We start from the raw sequence: 19,969 nt of genomic DNA on the forward strand, positions 1-19,969 counted from the left end.
TCTGACTCCTGATGGGGACATAAAAGGGAGTTTGACTCTGTCTCCCACTCTTTTGTCCTAGGGGGTTGGGGTAATTGAAAAGGGGCAGCCCATGGCTCTCACTGGTCGGGGAGCTCCCTGGGATAGCTGTCCTGTTCCCCTGTCTAAACTCCTCAGTGCCCTGTTTCCCCAGCCCCAATTCAGCAGGTTGTCAGATCCATTCTCCAAAGAAGGCCAAATGGAGAAATTGAGGCACAAAACAAAGTCTCAGACCTCTCTTGCTCCAGGATTCTCAGAATCAGTTTCTCTTGGGGTTGGGTTCACCATTGTTCTCAATCCTGTCAGGAGCCTTCAGGGTGTGTGGGAGGAGTGTCTGCCAGAGGAGGAGCAGCTGGGACTGAGTCATGGCCGGATGCTGAGGAGGGCGGTAGCTATCCCCAGATAGACTATAAAGAGGAGAAGGGACCAGCCCTGAAGTTCACAACAGCAGTGACAGCAACTGGAGAAGCAGGTTTCCAGAAGCCCAGCTCTTCAAATCAGATCTGCCTGAGAGGACCTACTTGGGTGGCCGCTGACCAGTCCTTGCCCCAGGATGGGGACCACGTCCAGAGCAGCCTTGGTCTTGGCCTGTTTAGCTGTTGCTTCTGCAGCCTCTAAGGGAGGTGAGTTGGGGTCAGAGCCAGCACTTGGAAAGGGGGCCTGGCCAGCATGGGCCTGGGGCCTGGGTCCAGCCATCCCAGATGGCTCACCACCAGCAAAAGGATGCCCCATTTGGCTGCCTTTTTCTGAGCAGGCCTGTGGTGAGCCTAGGCACTGGAGCCTTTAACCAGGGAGGGGAGCAGGGGTACAGAAAGAAAGGAGTTGCTAGAGATCGCTGCCAAGAAACACATATTGGAGTCAAACGGACAACTGCGGGGATGGATGGATTCACAGAGTGAGGGGCCTGATGTATATGTGGCACCTATTAGCCAGAAGTGAGAAGAGGAGGAGCTCCCAGGCTGCTCAAAACCAGTCTACTGACCCAGAGAGCCTTGACTGGCTCCCTACCTGGTTAGGAGAAGAGAGGGCATCATCCATCTACAGGGGACCAGGCACAGCCACTCTCTAGCTCACACACACGTTATCTGCTTGGATGCCAAACAAAACATTACTGTGGGAAACTATTGCATGAGGGTCATAGATCTAATCTATCTGGAAGGCCCTGTCTTGTTCTTCCCAGGTCCTGGTCTTTTGTGACTGCAGATCAGCTACAGGTGATTACTTTCCCTGTGGCTTTCTCTTACATGCCTTTCTCTTTTCTAGTTGTGGCGCATAGGCTCCAGGGCACATGGGCTCTGTAGTTGTGGTGTGCAGGTTCCAGAATGTGTGGGCTCTCCATATTGCCTCAGGAGTCCTGAACCATCCCAGTTTCCCAGGTCCTAAATTGAGACCTGAACTAAGGGGGATCTGAGACTGGCTGAAGGGGAGGCACTTCAACTTCTGCGTGGGCTCCTTACCAGAAGGCCCAAAGATGTTTAAAGGGCCTGTGGTAGGCAGGAGGGTGGAGGAGATGGGCAGGTGAGGCTCCAGCCAGTTCAAGGTCTGGACTGTGGAGAGAGCCCAGAAGCTGTAAGGGAAAGACACTGACACAAGATTAAGGCCTTCCTCCCCAGCCCCATGTGTCACACTCCCTTTAGGCCTGGACTTGGGAGACCCAAGGCTTTGAGCATGGTAGAGGTGAGGCTGTCAGATTATCACACCCAATCGGCCTTGACCAGGTGTGTTTGGGGGGTGGCTTAGGGGACATGGGGCAGGAGCAGTACAGAGAGGCTTCTGGTGTCTTGGTCATCTTTTCTAAACTCTTAACCTCTACTGCCTCCCCTTCCCATGCTCAGGGCCAGGAAAGGGAAACCACCCCTGACTCACCCTTCCTCTTCCAGGCGGCAAGGCTTCAGGGCAGAGGGAGCTGGGGCCAGTGCACCTCACCCACCCCTTTCAAGAAGGTAAGAGTTTGGGGGAGTGGCATGAGATTGGGGTTCCAGGAGGAAATGTAGGCTCTGACCATCTCCCTTCTTGCCGGTAGTTGGCTATGCTGCACCCCCTTCCCCACCTCTGACCAGAGCTCTCCCCATGGATCACCCCGACACCTCTCAGCATAGCCCTCACTTTGAAGGACAGAGTGAAGGTAAGTCTCAGTTGCACCTCTAGGTTTCTAGTCTGACTTACTTCCTGATCTTCAGAATGGGAGGGGAAGAAGGAGTGGGCTACTTACACACTCCGCTTTCTGTAGTACAGCCATCTCCATCTCAGAAAGCCATCCCTGTCCAAGAGGAGCTGCCCCCTCCCCAACTCCCTGTGGAAAAGAAAGGTGAGTGCTTGCCCTTTCCCTCACTCCCACCCACTACATCTTGCTGACATCAGCCTGAGCCTTGCTCTTTTGTGTCCTCACCCCTATCTTGCAGGGGATCCACCTCTCCCTCAAGAGGCCGTCCCCCTACAAGAAGAGCTGTCCCCTCCCCAGGTCCCCATTGAACAGAAGGAAGGTAAGTGACTCCTTCCCCTCTTTACCCTCCTGCCTACCCGTGGCTGACAGCATGGGCTTTGGGGCTTCTGCCACTTACTAGCTGTGTAATAACCTTGGGTAAGTTACCTCTCTAAGCCTTAGTTTCTTTATTTGTAAAATTGGGGAAATACTACCTATTTTATAAAATTATAAGATTACATGACACAAAAGTAGCATTTATTTTCACTTCTCTATTGAGTTCCTTTTTTTTTTTAAAGCATATGCTATTTCTTTTTTTTAAAATTTTATTTATTGATTGATTTTTGGGCTGCGTTGGGTCATTGTTGCGGCACGCAGGATCTCTGTTGAGGCATGCGGGATCTTTCGTTGCAGCATGCAGGTTTCTCTCTAGTTGTGGCATGCGGGTTTTTTTCTCTTTTCTAGTTGTGGCGCATAGGCTCCAGGGCACATGGGCTCTGTAGTTGTGGTGCGCAGGTTCCAGAATGCGTGGGCTCTCTAGTTGAGGTGTGCGAGCTCAGTAGTTGTGGCATGCAGGTTTAGTTGCCCTGTGGCATGTGGGATCTTAGTTCCCTGACCAGGGATCGAACCCGCGTCCCCTGCATTGGAAGGCGGATTCTTTACCACTGGACCACCAGGAAAGTCCCTCTATTGAGTTACTTTTTTTATTTTATTTTTTTTAATTAATTAATTTATTTATTTATTTTATTTGAAGTGGGCCTCTCACTGTTGTGGCCTCTCCCATTGTGGAGCACAGGCTCCGGACGCGCAGGCTCAGCGGCCATGGCTCATGGGCCCAGCCGCTCCGCGGCATGTGGGATCTTCCCGGACCGGGGCACGAACCCGTGTCCGCTGCATCGGCAGGCAGACTCTCAACCGCTGCGCCACCAGGGAAGCCCTATTGAGTTACTTTTTATGAATGGGAACTGGCCTGTCTTCTAGAGATGCCCGTCCCAACATGAATGTTGTTTTACGCATCTCCTTCTACCCCAGTAGACCCATCTTTCCTTTATCAAGAGGAGATGACCTTCCAATCTAAGCAGAGAGTGAGTGAGTGACTGCTTTAGTCTGTTCATCCCCCAGCTTTAATGCTCAGACCCTGGTCGGGGTAGTGGGGTGGGGGAGCAGGTATTCTGAGCCTTGGGAAGCAGCAAAGGGAGCAGGCGTGATTCGGGGTCAGGGAGCTATAAGGGTGACACCTTTCATGACTCAGGTCTCTTCCTTTTGGTCAGTCATTCTGAAGTTAAGAGCCACGAATTCATTTGTCCCCTTTTCCTCTATATCCTCCCAACACTTTCTCCTCAACCCCAACTTCTTTCAATCCTCCCAACTCAATCCAGCCTTTCTCTATCCCTCTGCATGTTCCCCCTTCCCACTCTGTTCTCCCCATTCTAGAAAAGCTGGCTCCCTTCATGGACCACAGCCCCCCAGAGCCTGAGTCTTCGAATCCAGCCCAGCGCTGCCAACAGGGCCGACACCAAGGTGGCTGGGGCCACCGGCTGGATGGCTTCCCCCCTGGGCGGCCTTCTCCGGACAATCTGGACCAGATCTGCCTTCCTAATCGTCAGCATGTGGTGTACGGCCCTTGGAACCTGCCACAGACTGGCTTTTCCCACCTTGTTCGTCAGGGTGAGACCCTCAATTTCCTGGAGACTGGATATTCCCGCTGCTGCCGCTGTCACAGCTACACAAACCGCTTGGACTGTGCGAAAGTCACGGTAAGGGTTGGGCTCTTGATCCTGGGGATGTCCTTTAACCCCCAGACAGTATGTGTGTGTTTCAAGGACTAGAGGCCTAGGCCTGGGTATGCAGGAACCTCAGGTCCCTTTCATTGGCCCTACCTTGGGCCTCCTCATTGTGCCAGAAGAGCAGAGGACAGCCTCTGCCTCTTTATTATCTGCATACCCAGGGTCCTTTTTGGAGTCTGGGAGGAAAACAGGTATGTGGAGAGTGGGCTACCAGGCTGATCTACTCCTCTTGCTCTAGTGGGAGGACGCAATGACCCGGTTCTGTGAGGCCGAGTTTTCTGTTAAGACCCGACCCCATTTGTGCTGCAAACGTCAGGGGGAGGCTCGATTCTCCTGCTTCCAAGACGAAGCTCCCCGGCCACACTACCAGCTCCAGGCCTGCCCCAGCCACCAGCCTGGTATTTCCTCGGGTCCTGAGCTGCCTTTTCCCCCTGGGCTACCCACACTGGACAATATCAAGAACATCTGCCACCTAAGACGCTTCTGCTGTGTGCCACGCAACCTCCCAGCTACTGACCCCATCCAAAGGCAGCTGCAGGCTCTGACCCAGCTGGAGGGGGAGTTCCAGCACTGCTGCCGGCAGGGGAACAACCACACCTGTACATGGAAGGCCGTAAGTGGGCATCCCAGCATCCTGAGAGCCTGTCTGCCTGCCCTCCTGTCTCTGACCTCTGATCCCACCAGCCTATTTGTCATCCATGTACCTACCCCCTGTGAGCATGTCTGCCCATTCATCTGCTTGTGAATGTCCGTGCATCCACTGTGTTCTTTGTCTGAGTTTGTTCATCGTGCACTTTCATCCTGCACTCCTGGCCTCGTCCACCCAATACCCTACACATGTACCTGTCTGCCATCCATCTGTCCAGCTCTGGCCTCACCTGACCCTCTCTGTCTACCATTCCAGCACATCTCCTGTGGCCAGCTCCGAACCTCATCTGTTCTTCTACCCTTCCACCTTCCCAATCCCATACATCCACAGCTGCCTCCTTGCCCTCTGGTTCTTTGCCCTTCCCTTTTGGCACCTGGGGCTGAAAGTCCCTCATCTCATAGCGTAGGGCAGTGAGGGAAGCAGCGGGTCAGGAGGGCCAAGTGTCCAGGCTTCTGATTTTCCTTTCTCTGGCCCACAGTGGAAGGATACCCTTGATGGCTACTGTGATCAGGAAAAGGCTACAAATACCCACCACTACTCGTGTTGCCACTACCCTCCTAGCCCTGCCCGAGATGAGTGCTTTGCCCGGCAGGCTCCCTATCCCAACTATGACCGGGACATCTTGACCCTGGACCTCAGCCGAATCACCCCCAACTTCATGAGTCATCTCTGTGGAAATCAAAGGGTTTTCACCAAGCAGTGAGTCTTGCCCAGTTCTTCCCCAACTCTTTTCCCTTCTCCAAAACCTCCCTTTTGGGGCACCCTCTGGGGCACTCTTGGGAAAAGCAAAATCATGGTCTGCAAGCACCATTTTGATGCCTGGAGACACCCAAAGACCCTGACCCCTACCTGTTTCCCACCAACATAGTAAGCAGATTCCTGGGCTGATCCAGAAAGTGACTGCCCGCTGCTGTGACCTGCCGTTTCCAGAGCAGGCCTGCTGTGCTGAGGAGGAGGTGAGTGTGAGGGCAGGGGGTCATAGTCTCCAGAGGAACGCAGAGGAGGGGAGAGAGAGGGCTGGAACTGCAGGATACCCCTTCTTTTAGTACCTCAAACCAGCCCACAGAAATAATGAGGACTACTGGGGAGATCTTTTTTCTTGGTTCCAGGAGTCTTCACTCCTGACCTGACCTGCTCCCCATCTCTAAGTGCCTATTATGCCTTCTCTGGGCCTCTAGCTTCTGGCATTTCCAGATGTTCACATCTGTCCATCACAAGGAGTCTAGCTGTGGAAGGCAGCCTTGTACTCTCTCTGAGCCCCAGAAGGGATCTAGGGAGAGAGCAGTAGAAACTGAGGGAAGGGGGACTTCGGACATCCAAGTAACCAGGCCTGACCTCTGACAACCTTCCTCCCCTATCATGTCTGCTTTGCTCCTTCATCAGAAATCAGCCTTTATTGATGACCTGTGTGGTCCCCGACGTAACTTCTGGCGAGACTCTGCCTTCTGCTGTAAACTGAGTCCTGGGGATGAACAGATCAACTGCTTCAACACTAATTATCTGAGGAATGTGGCTCTAGTGGCTGGAGACATTAGGGGTGCCAAGGACCAGAGGGAGCAGGGCCCAACTTGGGGAACAAATATCAGCCCCACCTCTGAGCCCAAGGAAGAGTGAGCCACCGCAGACAGAGCCTTGGAGGATCAGTTTGGGGGACCCCATCCCACCCTCCTGGAATACTCGTTACAGTAAACACCTCTTGGATTTGGCCTCATTGTGTCTGTTGTCTCACACAAACACACCCTCCTAAGCCTGCCCGATTTTCTTCAGTGTCTGGCCCCTGAGGCCCACTGCCCCACCCCCACTAACTGAGCTGAAGTCTTTCCACAGGCTTTGTCGGGACCAAAACTAAATGGTTTAACTTCAGTATTTGTCATCTTGAATTTATTCACACATTTAAAAGGAATGTCACTTTGTTAGCTGGCTATCAGGATTCAGAAGTGAAAAAGATATGATTCATGTCTTTGGTGAGCCCCCGAAATGCACAGTCCTGCCTGACACTTTTAATCTTCACTCTGATCCGTGGAGTCCATGTGTTTATTCATTCCGTGTACATTGATTGAACCGTCGACGTGCACCGTGCTAGACTGCGGGATACACATTCGGAAACCATACAGTTCCTTCCTTCAGGTTGCTCACATTCCAGGAACCTAGCAGGTGTGATTAGTGTTGTGGTACAGGGCTGCCAGAGCGCCAGTATGCTCAGAGCACTTGATAACCGGGCCAGAGCTGGGAGTAGGGCTGGGGGCAGTAGGGGTGCACCAGGGAAGGCCTCTGCAGGGGTGAGGTCGGAGCTTCTCCAGGAGAAGTAGAGGGTACAAGAGGCAGGTACGGACCAGGCGAAGGGGCGACTCATGCAGAAGCACAAAGGCTGAAAGGACCTGACGGTGGTTGTTCCTCCCAGATGAGTCTGGAAAGATGAGCAGGAGCTCATCACGAATGACTCATCTGCCCGGCTTAAAGGGCCTCTTGGCACCTCTGCCCGCTAGGCACCGGCCCGCTAGGGCACCGGTGGTTTCAAGCAGAATATGTGTTCACATTTGCCTTTTAGGATGTCTAGTCGGCAGCCAGCCAGGCAGGAACCTGGGAGGCCAGTTCGGACAGTGTCGTGCCAATGCCTGAGGGGAGGGCGCCGTAGCACCCAGACCGGAGCTTGACCACAGGGTGGCGGGACCCTGCGGCCCTTCGAGGTTGACCACAGGAAACCGGAGCCTCCAGGCTGGAGCTGAAAGAACTGGAATGAAGGCTTAGTCCCGTGGGACCCGTCCTCTGTGATTCTGCTGCCTGGACGACTTTACAGAAAGCAGGACGTCCCCGGCCCAGCTTATGGAGGAAGAGGGTGAAACAGGGACTGCCGTCCTTCCCCAGCCGGGGACTAGATAAGCCCCAGCAGCTCTAAAACTGACACCCGCCATTCCCTCCGCTCCTCCACCGCCTTTTATTTATTTACTTACACTTTGCCCGCATAGCAGTTTTTAACCCATCAGCGTCTTAGCAGCTCCTTCGCCTGTCCGTCAGCACGAGGGCCAATGAGCGGGCGAGAGACACTCCGTGCCCCGCCCCTGCGACTGCAACCCGGCCAGCGCGGGCCTGCTCGACCCTGGCCGCGCGCTCGGGTAGCGCTCTCGTAGGGCGTCAGCTTCTATGCGCGGACGTCTGGGCCCATTCTTTTTTTTTTTTTTTTTTTCTCGGTAGGCGGGCCTCTCACTGTTGTGGCCTCTCCCGTTGCGTTGCGGAGCACAGGCTCCGGACGCGCAGGCTCAGCGGCCATGGCTCACGGGCCTAGCCGCTCCGCGGCACGTGGGATCCTTCCGGACCGGGGCACGAACCTGTGTCCCCTGCATCGGCAGGCGGACTCTCAACCACTGTGCCACCAGGGAAGCCCTGGGCCCATTCTGATCGCCTCTGGGCGTCAGAGACCGGGCTGGCAGAGGCAGGGTCGTCCGCCCTCGGTGTACTGGTCCAAACCAGCTCGCGGGGCGGAGCCCCGGCCGGTGGACGGACGGGCGGGCAGCTCCGCCGGCAGAGGCACCACTAACGGGCTCTGTCCCTCCAGGAGCTTCCCGGAGATGCATTCTTACTGCATTTGCAAAGCGCCCCGCCAGGTCTGGAGAGGGAGTCCGAGACGAGTTGGACCACAGTCCCAGCCCCGAGGAGTTGACAGTCTACCGGGGAGGAGAGGAAGGAAACCAGGAAAGCAATAGTAAGCAGCTATCATGAAAGAATATCAAGTGCTAAATAGATATAAGCATCGAGAACTGAGTTAAAAGAAGTAATTATCTGTAGGAATCGGGGTACTGTTAAATGGAGGAGGTGGCTTTCCACAGAGCCCCGAAGCATGGATAGGATTGCTGTTAGTTACCATATGGTGAACCTGTTAACACTTATGGCAGTTCGTTGTATAGAAAAACTTAAAATATATTAAATTCAATACAGTGTTGTATGTCAATTATATCTCAATAAAACTGGAGGAAAAAAATAAGTAAAATAAAATGTACTAAGTTCAGATAAAGGAGTCAGAGACCCTAACTACTTGGAGGGGCCGGGGAAAGCTTTATGGAGGGATGCAAGCTTGAGTAGGATTTTGCTGGAAGGGAAAGGGAGGATGAACAAAGCACTGGGTGTATGCAAAGTTCAGCTAAAGTAAACAGAGTGTATGTTTGTGTTAAACAGAGTGCTAAGTATTCTGGCTATAAAGAATATTAAAAAATCGTCCTCAAGGATTTTTAGCTCTATGGAGACCTGAATATCTAATGATAGATATTCTCAGGATTCTTCGGGAGCCACCTAGCCTGGCTTTCAGGTAGGTCTTCTGGAGGAGGAAATAAAGCAGGAAGTGTGGTTGGTATATTTGAAGAGCCACTAAGTAGTAAAAATACTGTGGGGGAGTAGCTAGGCATGAGGTTGGAAATTTCAGGCTTTCTGGAAGATCTTGAAGCACTATAGAAGTCACGCCAACTTGGGGATAAGCAACCTATAAAGGGTTGTAAAAGAAAAGTGATGTGAACAAATTTATTTTTAAAAAAGATACATTAGATGGACAGACAAGTGGATAGGAGTAGATGAGCTGGAGAGAGGGTAGAGACCCGAACCTGTTCAGAGGTTGAAATTGTAATTCTTCAATATCAATAAAACTGAGAAACTCTGATATCCAGAACTTTGTTAATGGTAGAGAGGATGAAAAGGGAAGGGACATCTTTTAAAGACATTTAGGAGATGGGATTGACAGAAGCTGTTCGCTACAGGAGATGTCTAGGAAGACTCCCAAGTTTGAGGTTTGGGTAAGGATATGCAGGGTGAGGAGCAAGTTTTACAGGACGATGATGAGTGTTCAGTTTTGGAGTCCTCAGTAGTCAGTGTCCTTAGTGAAAAGCACCTTCAGGAGGAAGATGTCAAAAGCCAAATTCTAGGGAATTGATTGTGAATGGGAGGTGAAAAAGAGGAGGCAGCATGTGTAGCCTGCTCTTTGAATGTCCTTCTAAACACGACACTTGGAAGTCCCTTAGGTAGCACAGGTTCAGCTTGTTCAAAAATGAATTCCTCTGGATATATGGGGAGATGTGAAAAAGAAAATGTAGCAATAAGTGACCTGTAGAATCTGGGTGGTGGGCATATGGGTGTTCACTATTCAATCTGTCAACCTTTTTCTTCATTTTTGACATGAGCTTATCATCTCTACCCTCCAACTATCCCTACCCCTGTGAACCCCATCTCAATAAACAGAACCACCATCTACTCAGTTATTTAGGCAACAGACCTGGGAGTGTCATTTAATTAGTCCCTCTCCTTCTCCCTTCTATTCCAATCAGTCACCAAATCTCCTAAATATCTCTTACATCCAGCAACAATGGAGTTGCACCTTATACCAAGGTTAGGTTCTAAAGTCAGTACATAAGGCAAAAGTTACATAGTCAACATAACTTTTGGAAATCCCTTAAATCACTCATAAAATACAGCAGTCATGGGACTTCCCTGGCGGTCCAGTGGTTAAGACTTGGCACTTCCACTGCAGGGGGCACAGGTTGAATCCCTGGTTGGGGAACTAAGATTCCTCATGCCGCACCGTGGGGCCAAAAGTTAAAAAAAAAAAAAAAATACAGCAGCCATGGTTTTGTGTGCACAACTCTGTAAACAAAATGTATGTGCAAGTATGTATGTATAAGCCAGTGTATAGTAATGTACAGTATATAATAGGTTATACAATATAACATTAAAGTATTTTCAACTACATACAAAAATGAGATAGCGCTCTCTCCAGCTGCAGGACACGTGGAAGCACAGAGCCTGAGGCCAACACTGCCAGGACCTCAGCGGGAGAGGAGGGTCTCTGCTCTTGTATTTCAATAAACCTGTTGATGTTAAAAAAAAAAAAAAAAAAAAGTTAAATGTACACAGGGCACAAGGATGCTGCATTTCTCACCTCTTCACTGCCTCTACCCTAATCCAAGCTTCCATCAACCCCCAGGATTATTGAAACAGCTTCCCAACTAGTCTCCTGGCTCCTTCCCCAGAGCCTGTCCAATCCATGCCCTACACTCCAGGCAGATTGACCTGCTGACTGATTTGAGCAGGTCACTTTGCTGCTTTAAAACCCCTCAATGACATCCCACTGGTCCCTTAGGACAACGTTTAAAACACCCCCATATGGCTGCCCCAGCCTTCTGCCATCTGGCCTCTGCCCAGTCTCTGGACTTCATGTCACACACACCTCTTTCCTCTTGTTCTCTAAGCCCTGTCAGAATTGGGCTTTCTGTTCCTCAGGTTCACCATACTCTTTTGTGCTTCAGGGACTTTCCCATGCTGCTCTGTCCGCATAGAACTCTCTTACCCCCTCTGCTCAACTGGTTAACAAACACTTCTTATCTACTCAACGAACCATCCACCTCAACCCCCCAATACTTTGTTCTTGCTAAATTTTATTATTTTAAACTTCTTAATTTATCTTTATTTTTTGGCCACGCAGCATGCGGGATCCCCGACCAGGGATCAGACTCGTGTCCCCTGCATTGGAAGCATGGAGTCTTAACTGCTGGACTGCCAGGGAAATCCCCTTGCTGAATTTTAAATTTAGAAAAAAACATTGTGAAAAATAATCCACATATTTAAAATGCACTAAACATAAATGTATATTTCAATGGATTATTATAAAATGAACCCCCCCTGCAACAGCAACCCAGTTCAAGAAAAAGGACATTGCCTTCACCCCAGAAATCCCCCATAATACTGCTTGCTGGTCATAGACTCCTTCAACCCTCCCAAAGTAACCACTGTTCTACTGTCCTGATATTTATCGTAACCACTTACTTGCTTTTTCTTTATTGTTTTACCACCTAAATATGAATCCTAAAAACAATCATTTAGGTTTTCAAAAAACCTTTATTGGGATATAATTCACATACCATACAATTCACCCAATTAAAGTACAATGCAATGGTTTTCAATATATTCCATTATTAACTTTTTAAGATTGTGGTAAAATATATAAACATGAAATTTGTCATTTTAACCATTTTTGAGTGTACAATTCAGTGCCATTAATTACATTCACAATGTTGTGCAAACATCACTACCATATAATTTCCAAAACATTTTTATCACCCCAAATAGAAACTCTGTGACCATTAAGCAATTACGCCCCATTTCCACCTCTCCGCAGCCCCTGGTAACAGATGTATGGGAAGTCCCCCATACATCTGTTGATGGACACTTCAGTTGTTTCCATCTTTTGGCTGTTGTGAATAATGCACAATCATTTAATTTTGCCCATTTTTTAATTTTATGAGAATGGAACAGGACAGAATATATTCTTTGTTATGTCTGGCTTTTAAAGCATGCATTCGGGGCTTCCCTGGTGGCACAGTGGTTGAGAATCGCCTGCCAAAGCAGGGGACACGGGTTCGATCCCTGGTCCGGGAAGATCCCACATGTCGCGGAGCAACTAAGCCTGAGCACCACAACTACTGAGCCTGCTCTCTAGAGCCCGCGTGCCACGACTACTGAAGCCCCTGCGCCTAGAGGCCGTGATCCGCAGCAACAGAAGCCACCGCGATGAGAAGCCACCGCACGGGCTTAGTTGCTCTGCGACCCCCCAGCCTGCCGCCAGCCGCCCCGAGAGCACGATGGTGGCGGCCCACCTGTTCCAGAAGTGTTGCCTGGTCCAGAGAATCCTGGAGGCCTGGGAAGCCAGTGACCACACACAGGCAGTGGGTGGCATGAGGCACGGGAACATGGGGCACCTCACCTGATCGCCAACACGGTGGTGCAGAACCTGGAGGGGGGCCCCATGCAGACCCAGCTCAGCGAGGTCATCCGAGGGCTCCCCTGGGACTGCCGCGGGCGCTGGGAGAGCTTTGCGGAGGAGACGCTGGTGGAGGCCAACCGCAGGAACGCGGTGGACCTGGTTAGCACCCGCCATCTTCACCCCTCAAGTGAGGAAGAGGACGTGGGGGGCATTTTCCCTAATGAGCTGGCCCTTCAGCAGGCTTTCTCCGGGTACCAGGTCCAGCAGATGACAGCCACCTTCGTGGACCAGTTTGGCTTCAGCAACGAGGAGTTTGCTGAGCAGGATAACAGCGTCAACGCCCCATTTGACAGGATCGTGGAGATCAACTTCAGCGTCGACAGCCCCGGTGCCGCTCTGTTTGAGGCCTGCTGCAGTGACCACATCCAGCCCTTCGACAAGGACGACGACCTCTGGGAGGACGTCCGTGTGGCCCAAGTGACCAGAGCCAGGTTCGGGGGCCCTCATGCTTCAGAGAGCTGCCGGAAGGACAGCCCGGAGCGCCGAGGCCAGGGCAGGGAGGAGAGCTCGAGAGCAGATGGGGACACGGCTCGGGCGGGCGGGCGCCCCTTGGGCTGCCGCCCAGAAGGAAGGTCCTCGTGTTAGGGTGGCTCAGAAGCAGGTGCCCCGTGGACGGTGTTTGATGAGCCGGAGAATTCCATGGCCTCGGGCCCAGCCCCGGCAGTGGCGATGGGCGTGGGTTCCAGTGTGTGGGTGGCCAGCTCCTCCAGTGCCTTGGCTCCAGAGGAGAAAGGCTGGGCCAAGTTCGCTGGCTTCCAGCCTTTCTGCTGCTCTGAGTCAGGGCCCAGGTGCAGCTCCCCAGTGGAGAGAGGTCATGGCGATGCCCAGGGTGGCCTGAACCAGGGCCCAGAGAGAACCCTTGGCCCGGCCACTCCGGGTGCCTGGAACACATGTGTTACCAGGAAGGCGCCCCTGGTGGCCTCCAGGAGCCGTGAGGACAAGCTGATGGCGGCTGTTGCCTCGGAGGCTGTTAGTGTGGGTCCTGGTCAGGAGGCCGCCCCCCGCCGCCCGTGTCAGTCCCCAGGTGTGGGCGGGAGTGTTGTGGACAGACGTGGCCTGCAAGGTGTCCAGGGAAGGGCCCTGGGCCCGTGTGGCCCACAGAGTGGGCTGAGTGTGCCACCAGCACGCCTCCAGACCTGGCCTCCCTTGCACCTGTGGAAGTGACCTCTGCCCCAGTCGTGGCCGTCCTTCCCGAGGCTGCCATGGCGGCCACCACAGTACTGAGCAACACCGGCCCCTCCCTGGCCACCCTGGCAGTCTCTCCTATGCTGGCTGTGGCCGTCACCACTGCAGCCCCAGCTGGCCCAGCTGTCTCCATGGCGGCCGCCCTAGGGATGGTGACAAAGGACAGGCAGACAGACGGGCCGCTGCCTGCAGGAGCTGCCTTAAGTGGCCTCATGTGATGCTGCTGCTGCCACCCAGCTTTGGCGCCCCAGCCAAGAAAACTACCTGGTGACGCATTTCGTGTTTTTAAATTAAATTAAATTTAATTTAAAAATAAATGCTGCATTGGTAAAGCTGGCAGTTGGAACCAGTCGGACAGCCCAGCCTGCATTTCTCCTGCCTGACTCCGGGTGGGCCTCGAGGGTCCAGCCCCACGCACAGCAATAAGGCCTCAGACAGGGGCTCTGCCTGCGGGGGCCGTGACTCCAGACGCCGCAAGGACCGAGGTCTGGGCTGGGCGCCACAGGCTCTGAGCCTGTTTTTATCCATTATTTAACAAACGCAGATAGAGCCACATGTTTGCACTTTTTATCCAGCGCAGGAGAGGGTCTCCGAGGCTCTGGGGACAAGTGTGGGTCTGGAGCTGGGTTGGCCAGACAGGGTTTTAGCTGCCTGGTGGCCCTGGGAGCTGGCCTTGAGCCAGGCTGCAAACTTGACTGACTTAAAAATAAAACGAGCCCCCCGCAGCCTGGCAGGGTGTCCCAGGCTTCCCGCCGCAGTGGGCAGTGGGGCGCCTGGCAGGAGCTGGCCACGGGCTGCAGGACGGGGTGCAGAGGGCCCAGCAGTGCCCAGGGGTGGGGGGCTAACCCTGCAACTGCTGTGGAGGGTGGGAACGAGCTGTCCTGGGGGTGTGCAGAGTTATCTCATGTTACTGTTCTGATAATCTGACAGGGCACCCAGATCCCACAACTCCCAATAAAAGTTGTTATTCTCACCGAAAAAGATATTAATTAAAAAAAAAAAAAAGAACAGCATGGTGTATATCCAGAAGAGAATAGCCAAACTCTTACAGCTCAGTACTAAGAAAATAAACAATCCAATAAAACTATGGGCAAAAGATTTGAATAGACATTTCGCATAGGAAGATACAAAAATTGTTAATAAGCATATGACAAGATGCTCAATATCATTCGTGATTAGGGACATGCAAATCAGAACCACAGTGAGGTACCATTTCACACCCACTAAAATGGCTATAATCAAAAAGAGACTTCCCTGGTGGTGCAGTGGTTAAGAATCTGCCTGCAGGGGCTTCCCTGGTGGCGCAGTGGTTGAGAGTCCGCCTGCCAATGCGGGGGACGTGGGTTCGTGCCCCGGTCCGGGAGGATCCCACATGCCGCGGAGCGGCTGGGCCTGTGAGCCATGGCTGCTGAGCCTGCGCGTCTGGAGCCTGTGCTTTGCAACGGGAGAGGCCACAACAGTGAGAGGCCCGCGTACCGCAAAAAAAAAAAAAAAAGAATCTGCCTGCCATTGCAGGGGACACTGGTTCGATCCCTGGTCCAGGAATATCCCACATGCCACGGAGCAACTAAGCCCGTGCGCCACAACTACTGAGCCTGCACTCTAGAGCCCGCAAGCCACAACTACTGAAGCCCTTGTGCCTAGAGCCCGTGCTCTGCAACAAGAGAAGCCACCGCAATGAGAAGCCCTTGCACCGCAACGAAGAGTGACCCCTGCTCGCTGCACCTAGAGAAAGCCGACACGCAGCAACGAAGGCCCAACACAGCCATAAATAAATAAATAATAAATAAATAAATTCATTAAAAAAAAAAAAAAGACAGAAGGACTTCCCTGGTGGTCCAGTGGTTAAGACTCCGCGCTTCCACTGCAGGGGGCGGGGTTTGATCCCTGGTAGGGGAACTAAGATCCCTCGTGCCCGCGCGTCGGCCAAAGAAAACAAATACCAAAACAAAAGACAGATAAAAACAAATGTTGGCAAGGTTGTGGTAAAACAGGAAGCCTTAGATATTCCTGATGGGAATAAAAAATGGTACAGTCACTTCAGAAAACTGGAAGTTTCTCAAAAGGTTGAAATATATTTACCATATGACCCAGCAATTCCACTCTTTGGTGTCTTCCCAAGAGCTATGAAAACATATATATCCACATAAGAACTTGCACACAAATGTTCCTAGCAATATTATTCCATAATATAATAGCCAAAAAGGAAACCAAATTGGAAACATCCTAAATGTCCATCAACTGGAGAATGGATAGATAAAATCTGGTATGTCCATACAATGGAATACAATTCAACAATTAAAAGGAACAAAATACATGTTATGGCTTGGATGAACATCAAAGAGCATGCTCAGTGAAAGAAGTCAAACACAGGAGACCTCATATTGTATGATTCTATGTATGGGAACTATCCAGAGAAGGCAAAGCTATAGAGACAAAGAGTAGATTAGTGGTTGCCTGGGGAAGGAGCGGGAGAACAGGATTAAGAGTAAATGTGCCATGAGGGATCCTATTAGAGTGATGAAAAAAAAATTTTTTTTGGCCACACCACATGGCTTGTGGAATCTTAGTTCCCCAGCCAGGGGTTGAACCCAGGCCCTCAGCAGTGAAAGCACAGAGTCCTAAGCACTGGACCACCAGGGAATTCCCGAAAATATTTTTAAACTGATTTATGGTGGTGGTTACCCAACTTAGTAAACTTTTAAAAATGTCATTGAATTGTACACTTGAAAAAGGTGAATTAAATGATATGCAGAATAGGCTTTAATAAAGTTATTTTTTTAATTTATTATTTAGTTGGGCTGCATTGGGTCTTCGTTGCGGTGCGTGGGCTTCTCATTGTGGTGGCTTCTCGTTCTGGAGCACAGGCTCTAGGCACAGGGGCTTCAGTAGTTGCAGCACGCCGGCTCAGCAACTGTGGCATGCAGGCCCTAGAGAGCGCGGGCTTCAGTAGTTGTGGCTCGCGGGCTCTCGAGCGCAGGCTCAATAGTTGTGGCACACGGGCTTAGTTCCTCCGCGGCCTGTGGGATCTTCCCGGGCCAGGGCTCGAACCTGTGTCCCCTGCATTGACAGGTGGATTCTTAACCATTGCACCACCAAGGAAGTCCCTAAAGTTATTTTTTTAAACATGGGTATAGAAGATAGACCATTTAAAATACTTAAGACATGTTAAATACATAATTATGATTCCAAATTGCCATTGATTTATGCTTTGTATTTCACCAACATGTATTTATCCACTATAGAAACTACTCCCCTTCCCTGCCTATGGAATGTTAAGTTTGCACTCAAAGTGATATGTCTCCCTTAATTTGATATGCCACTAATTTATGGTTGTGCAGAAATATCAACAGCCTCATTTAAAACACACACACATGCATTTACATTTACCTAAATTTGTAAAAAATAATGAGGTGAGGTAGAATTTCCTCCCTCCTGAAAATTTGTTTTTAGCTACTAAAAAACCTAATGTTTCCAGGGCTACTGAAAATATACATTTACAAAGTCATTTACAAACTATTTTGAGGGTTAGTATTGATACAAGGACCACTGATAAACCTGATGTAAAATGTCCCAGACGTGACTTCCTATCTCCTGTGCACCCAAGGCTGCACCAAAACCCTCCTCGTTTTCTCTAGTAAGTCTTCCTCTCTTCCTCCTCCTCCTCCCTTTTCTTTAAGGTATTCTTTACATACCATTCTTGGTTTTTTTTTTTTGAAATATCATATACAGCTTTATTATTACCATGTCATTTTTTTGTATCTTTATTGGACTATAATTGCTTTACAATGGTGTGTTAGTTTCTGCTTTATAACAAAGTGAATCAGTTATACATATACATATGTTCCCATATTTCTTCCCTCTTGTGTCTCCCTCCCTCCCACCCTCCCTATCCCACCCCTCTAGGTGGTCACAAACCACCGAGCTGATCTCCCTGTGCTATGCGGCTGCTTCCCACTAGCTATCTATTTTACATTTGGTAGTGTATATATGTCCATGCCACTCTCTCACTTTGTCACAGCTTACCCTTCCCCCTCCCTCTGTCCTCAAGTCCATTCTCTAGTAGGTCTGTGTCTTTATTCCTGTCTTACCCCTAGGTTCTTCATAACATTTTTTTTTCTTAAATTCCATATATATGTGTTAGCATACGGTATTTGTCTTTCTCTTTCTGACTTACTTCACTCTGTAGTTTTTTTTTTTCTTATTTAACTCTCTCTTTTGCTTTTCCTCATTTTTTATATTGTTTAGACTTTTAAAAAAAAGAAATCTGGAGATTTATCCTTTCCTGTCTCTTTTGATTGGCTTCAACTTTTTCGGGTCAACCTTGTACATCTGCTGTGGATTCTAACTCCCCTTCAGTGGAACTGGCAGTGGAACTGGCTTGTGAACTGCAGGATGTGGTCTTAGGCGCTGGCATCCCAGAGGTGACCGTGGGAGGGAAAGAAGATGTGCCTTAACTGTAGAGTCTTTGGGATTTTCTATGCACGCAATCACAACCACTATGAGTATCAATAGTTTTGTTTCTTCCTTCTAATCCTCTTGTCTTTTATTTCTTTTTCTTTTTTACTCCCCTGGATAGACTTCGAAAGAACACTGATGGGAAGCAGAGATTGAGGACATCCTGACCTTGTGTGGTTCTTGATTGTGGCAGGCAGCCTCCAGGATGGTCCCCACTGACCCTTGCCTACTGGTGTTCACACCCTAGTGTAGTCCCTCTCTCATGTTGTTTATGTGACCAATCAAACATGGCAGAAGTGATGGTATGTCACTTCTGAGGCTAGGAAGTGAAAGATGTAGTGGCATCTGCCTCTCTATTATCTATGGTACCTATTGTTCTATTTTTTTTTTTTAGATTTTATTTATTATTTATTTATTTTATTTATTTTTGGCTGTGTCAGGTCTTAGTTGCAGTGCACGGGCTCTTCATTGTGACGCGCGGGCTTCTCTCTAGTTATGGCATGCGGGTTTTTCTCTTCTTTAGTTGTGGCACACAGGTTCCAGGCGTTGTGGCGTGTGGGCTCTGTAGTTTGCGGCACACGGGCTCTAGTGGTGGCGCGTGAGCTCAATAGGTGCGGCACGCAGGCTTAGTTGCCCCACGGCATGTGGAATCTTAGTTCCCTAGCCAGGGATGGAACCCACGTCCCCTGCATTGTAAGGCAGATTCTTTACCACTGGACAACCAGGGAAGTCCCCCTGTTGTTCTTATTTATGCTGTTTTATACCCTTGGGTTATATCTGTGTGCTGGACACTGTTTTTGATAAATTATTTATAGAAATTCCTTGAGGCTCAAGATAATATCTCCACTAAACAGAACTTATTTTGCCAGCTCCTGAGGGCACTAGCAATCTGGAGCCACATAAGTCTGAAATTTTCACCCTAGCCCCTTGAGGCTGCCAGTATTGCAGCTCAGCCTTTTCCAAAACAAGAACCCCAAGGCATAAGCAGCCTTTAGGGAAGGTTTCATTTCACTTTCTCATGCTCTTCAGTATCTCAGCATCTCAATTCAGCAATTCTTCAAATCTCCTTATTTCTCCGATGCTTTTAAGATGACTTTTTAAAGTTTTTGTTTTGGTTTGGTTTGGTTTTATTGGTATGAGGGTTTGTCTGAACTATCTAGGCTTCCATGTCCAGAACTGTTGGTCCCTTTGACCCTCATTTGAGGGATCCAATAGGCAGCGATATCTTCACTGTGCTATAGGATGAATCATAATTGGGCTAGGTCCATCATGGTAACCCCCTTCTATGCCTGAGGTGGGCATATGACACACTTCTGAGGGAAAAAAAAGACACAAGAGGAAAATTCCTGAGAACTTGTGGATGAATTTTTGTGCCCTTTTAAAAGAGAGCTGATCGGGAACCAGAGCCTTTTCTCTTTATTGTGCTTTGGGGTGACGTTATGGAAGAAAGTCACACTTGAGTCTGTGGCACCCCTCATAAATGAGGGAAAAGCCAAGAAAATTGCAGAAGTGTCAACTCATGGTGTTTTATATTGTGGAGCCACTTAAAAATCCTGGAACCCTTTGCTTCCAAGCTTCTGAAATATTCTTATGGTTTCACTGTTAGTCAGGTTTTCTGTTATATGCAGTCCAAAGTGTTCCTAATTGACATA

General features: G+C 50.0%; 1 protein-coding gene and 1 pseudogene across 3 annotated transcripts; both read left to right on the top strand.

Moving 5' to 3' along the window:
- The first annotated feature begins 142 nt into the window (after window positions 1–142).
- On the top strand, window positions 143–6,582 carry ECM1 (extracellular matrix protein 1). Of its 3 annotated transcripts, XM_067727651.1 has the most exons (10): window positions 258–641; window positions 1,899–1,961; window positions 2,042–2,143; window positions 2,249–2,326; window positions 2,421–2,501; window positions 3,875–4,197; window positions 4,466–4,840; window positions 5,355–5,575; window positions 5,745–5,832; window positions 6,260–6,582. In XM_067727651.1, the coding sequence occupies exons 1-10, from the start codon at window positions 572–574 to the stop codon at window positions 6,488–6,490; spliced, it is 1,632 nt and encodes a 543-aa protein (XP_067583752.1). In that variant the 5' UTR covers window positions 258–571; the 3' UTR covers window positions 6,491–6,582. The 3 variants fall into 3 exon arrangements, with proteins under 3 accessions (XP_067583753.1, XP_067583754.1, XP_067583752.1); XM_067727652.1 differs by lacking the exon at window positions 2,421–2,501 and having other exon boundaries at window positions 143–641; XM_067727653.1 differs by lacking the exons at window positions 2,249–2,326; window positions 2,421–2,501 and having other exon boundaries at window positions 143–641.
- Window positions 6,583–12,333: 5,751 nt separating this feature from the next.
- LOC137209146 (serine/threonine-protein phosphatase 6 regulatory subunit 2 pseudogene) lies at window positions 12,334–14,077 on the top strand (annotated as a pseudogene).
- Window positions 14,078–19,969: the final 5,892 nt, after the last annotated feature.

This window comes from Pseudorca crassidens, chromosome 2 (genome assembly GCF_039906515.1).
Source record: "Pseudorca crassidens isolate mPseCra1 chromosome 2, mPseCra1.hap1, whole genome shotgun sequence".
In the NCBI taxonomy this organism is placed as follows: domain Eukaryota; kingdom Metazoa; phylum Chordata; class Mammalia; order Artiodactyla; family Delphinidae; genus Pseudorca; species Pseudorca crassidens.

Bases quoted from the DNA above. Each gene is read 5' to 3' on its own strand.
- ECM1 (XM_067727651.1), top strand. From the start codon at position 572: ATGGGGACCACGTCCAGAGCAGCCTTGGTCTTGGCCTGTTTAGCTGTT. The intron at 2,144-2,248 runs GTAAGTCTCAGT...CGCTTTCTGTAG, and splicing joins CTTTGAAGGACAGAGTGAAG to TACAGCCATCTCCATCTCAG. The intron at 5,576-5,744 runs GTGAGTCTTGCC...CCACCAACATAG, and splicing joins CAAAGGGTTTTCACCAAGCA to TAAGCAGATTCCTGGGCTGA.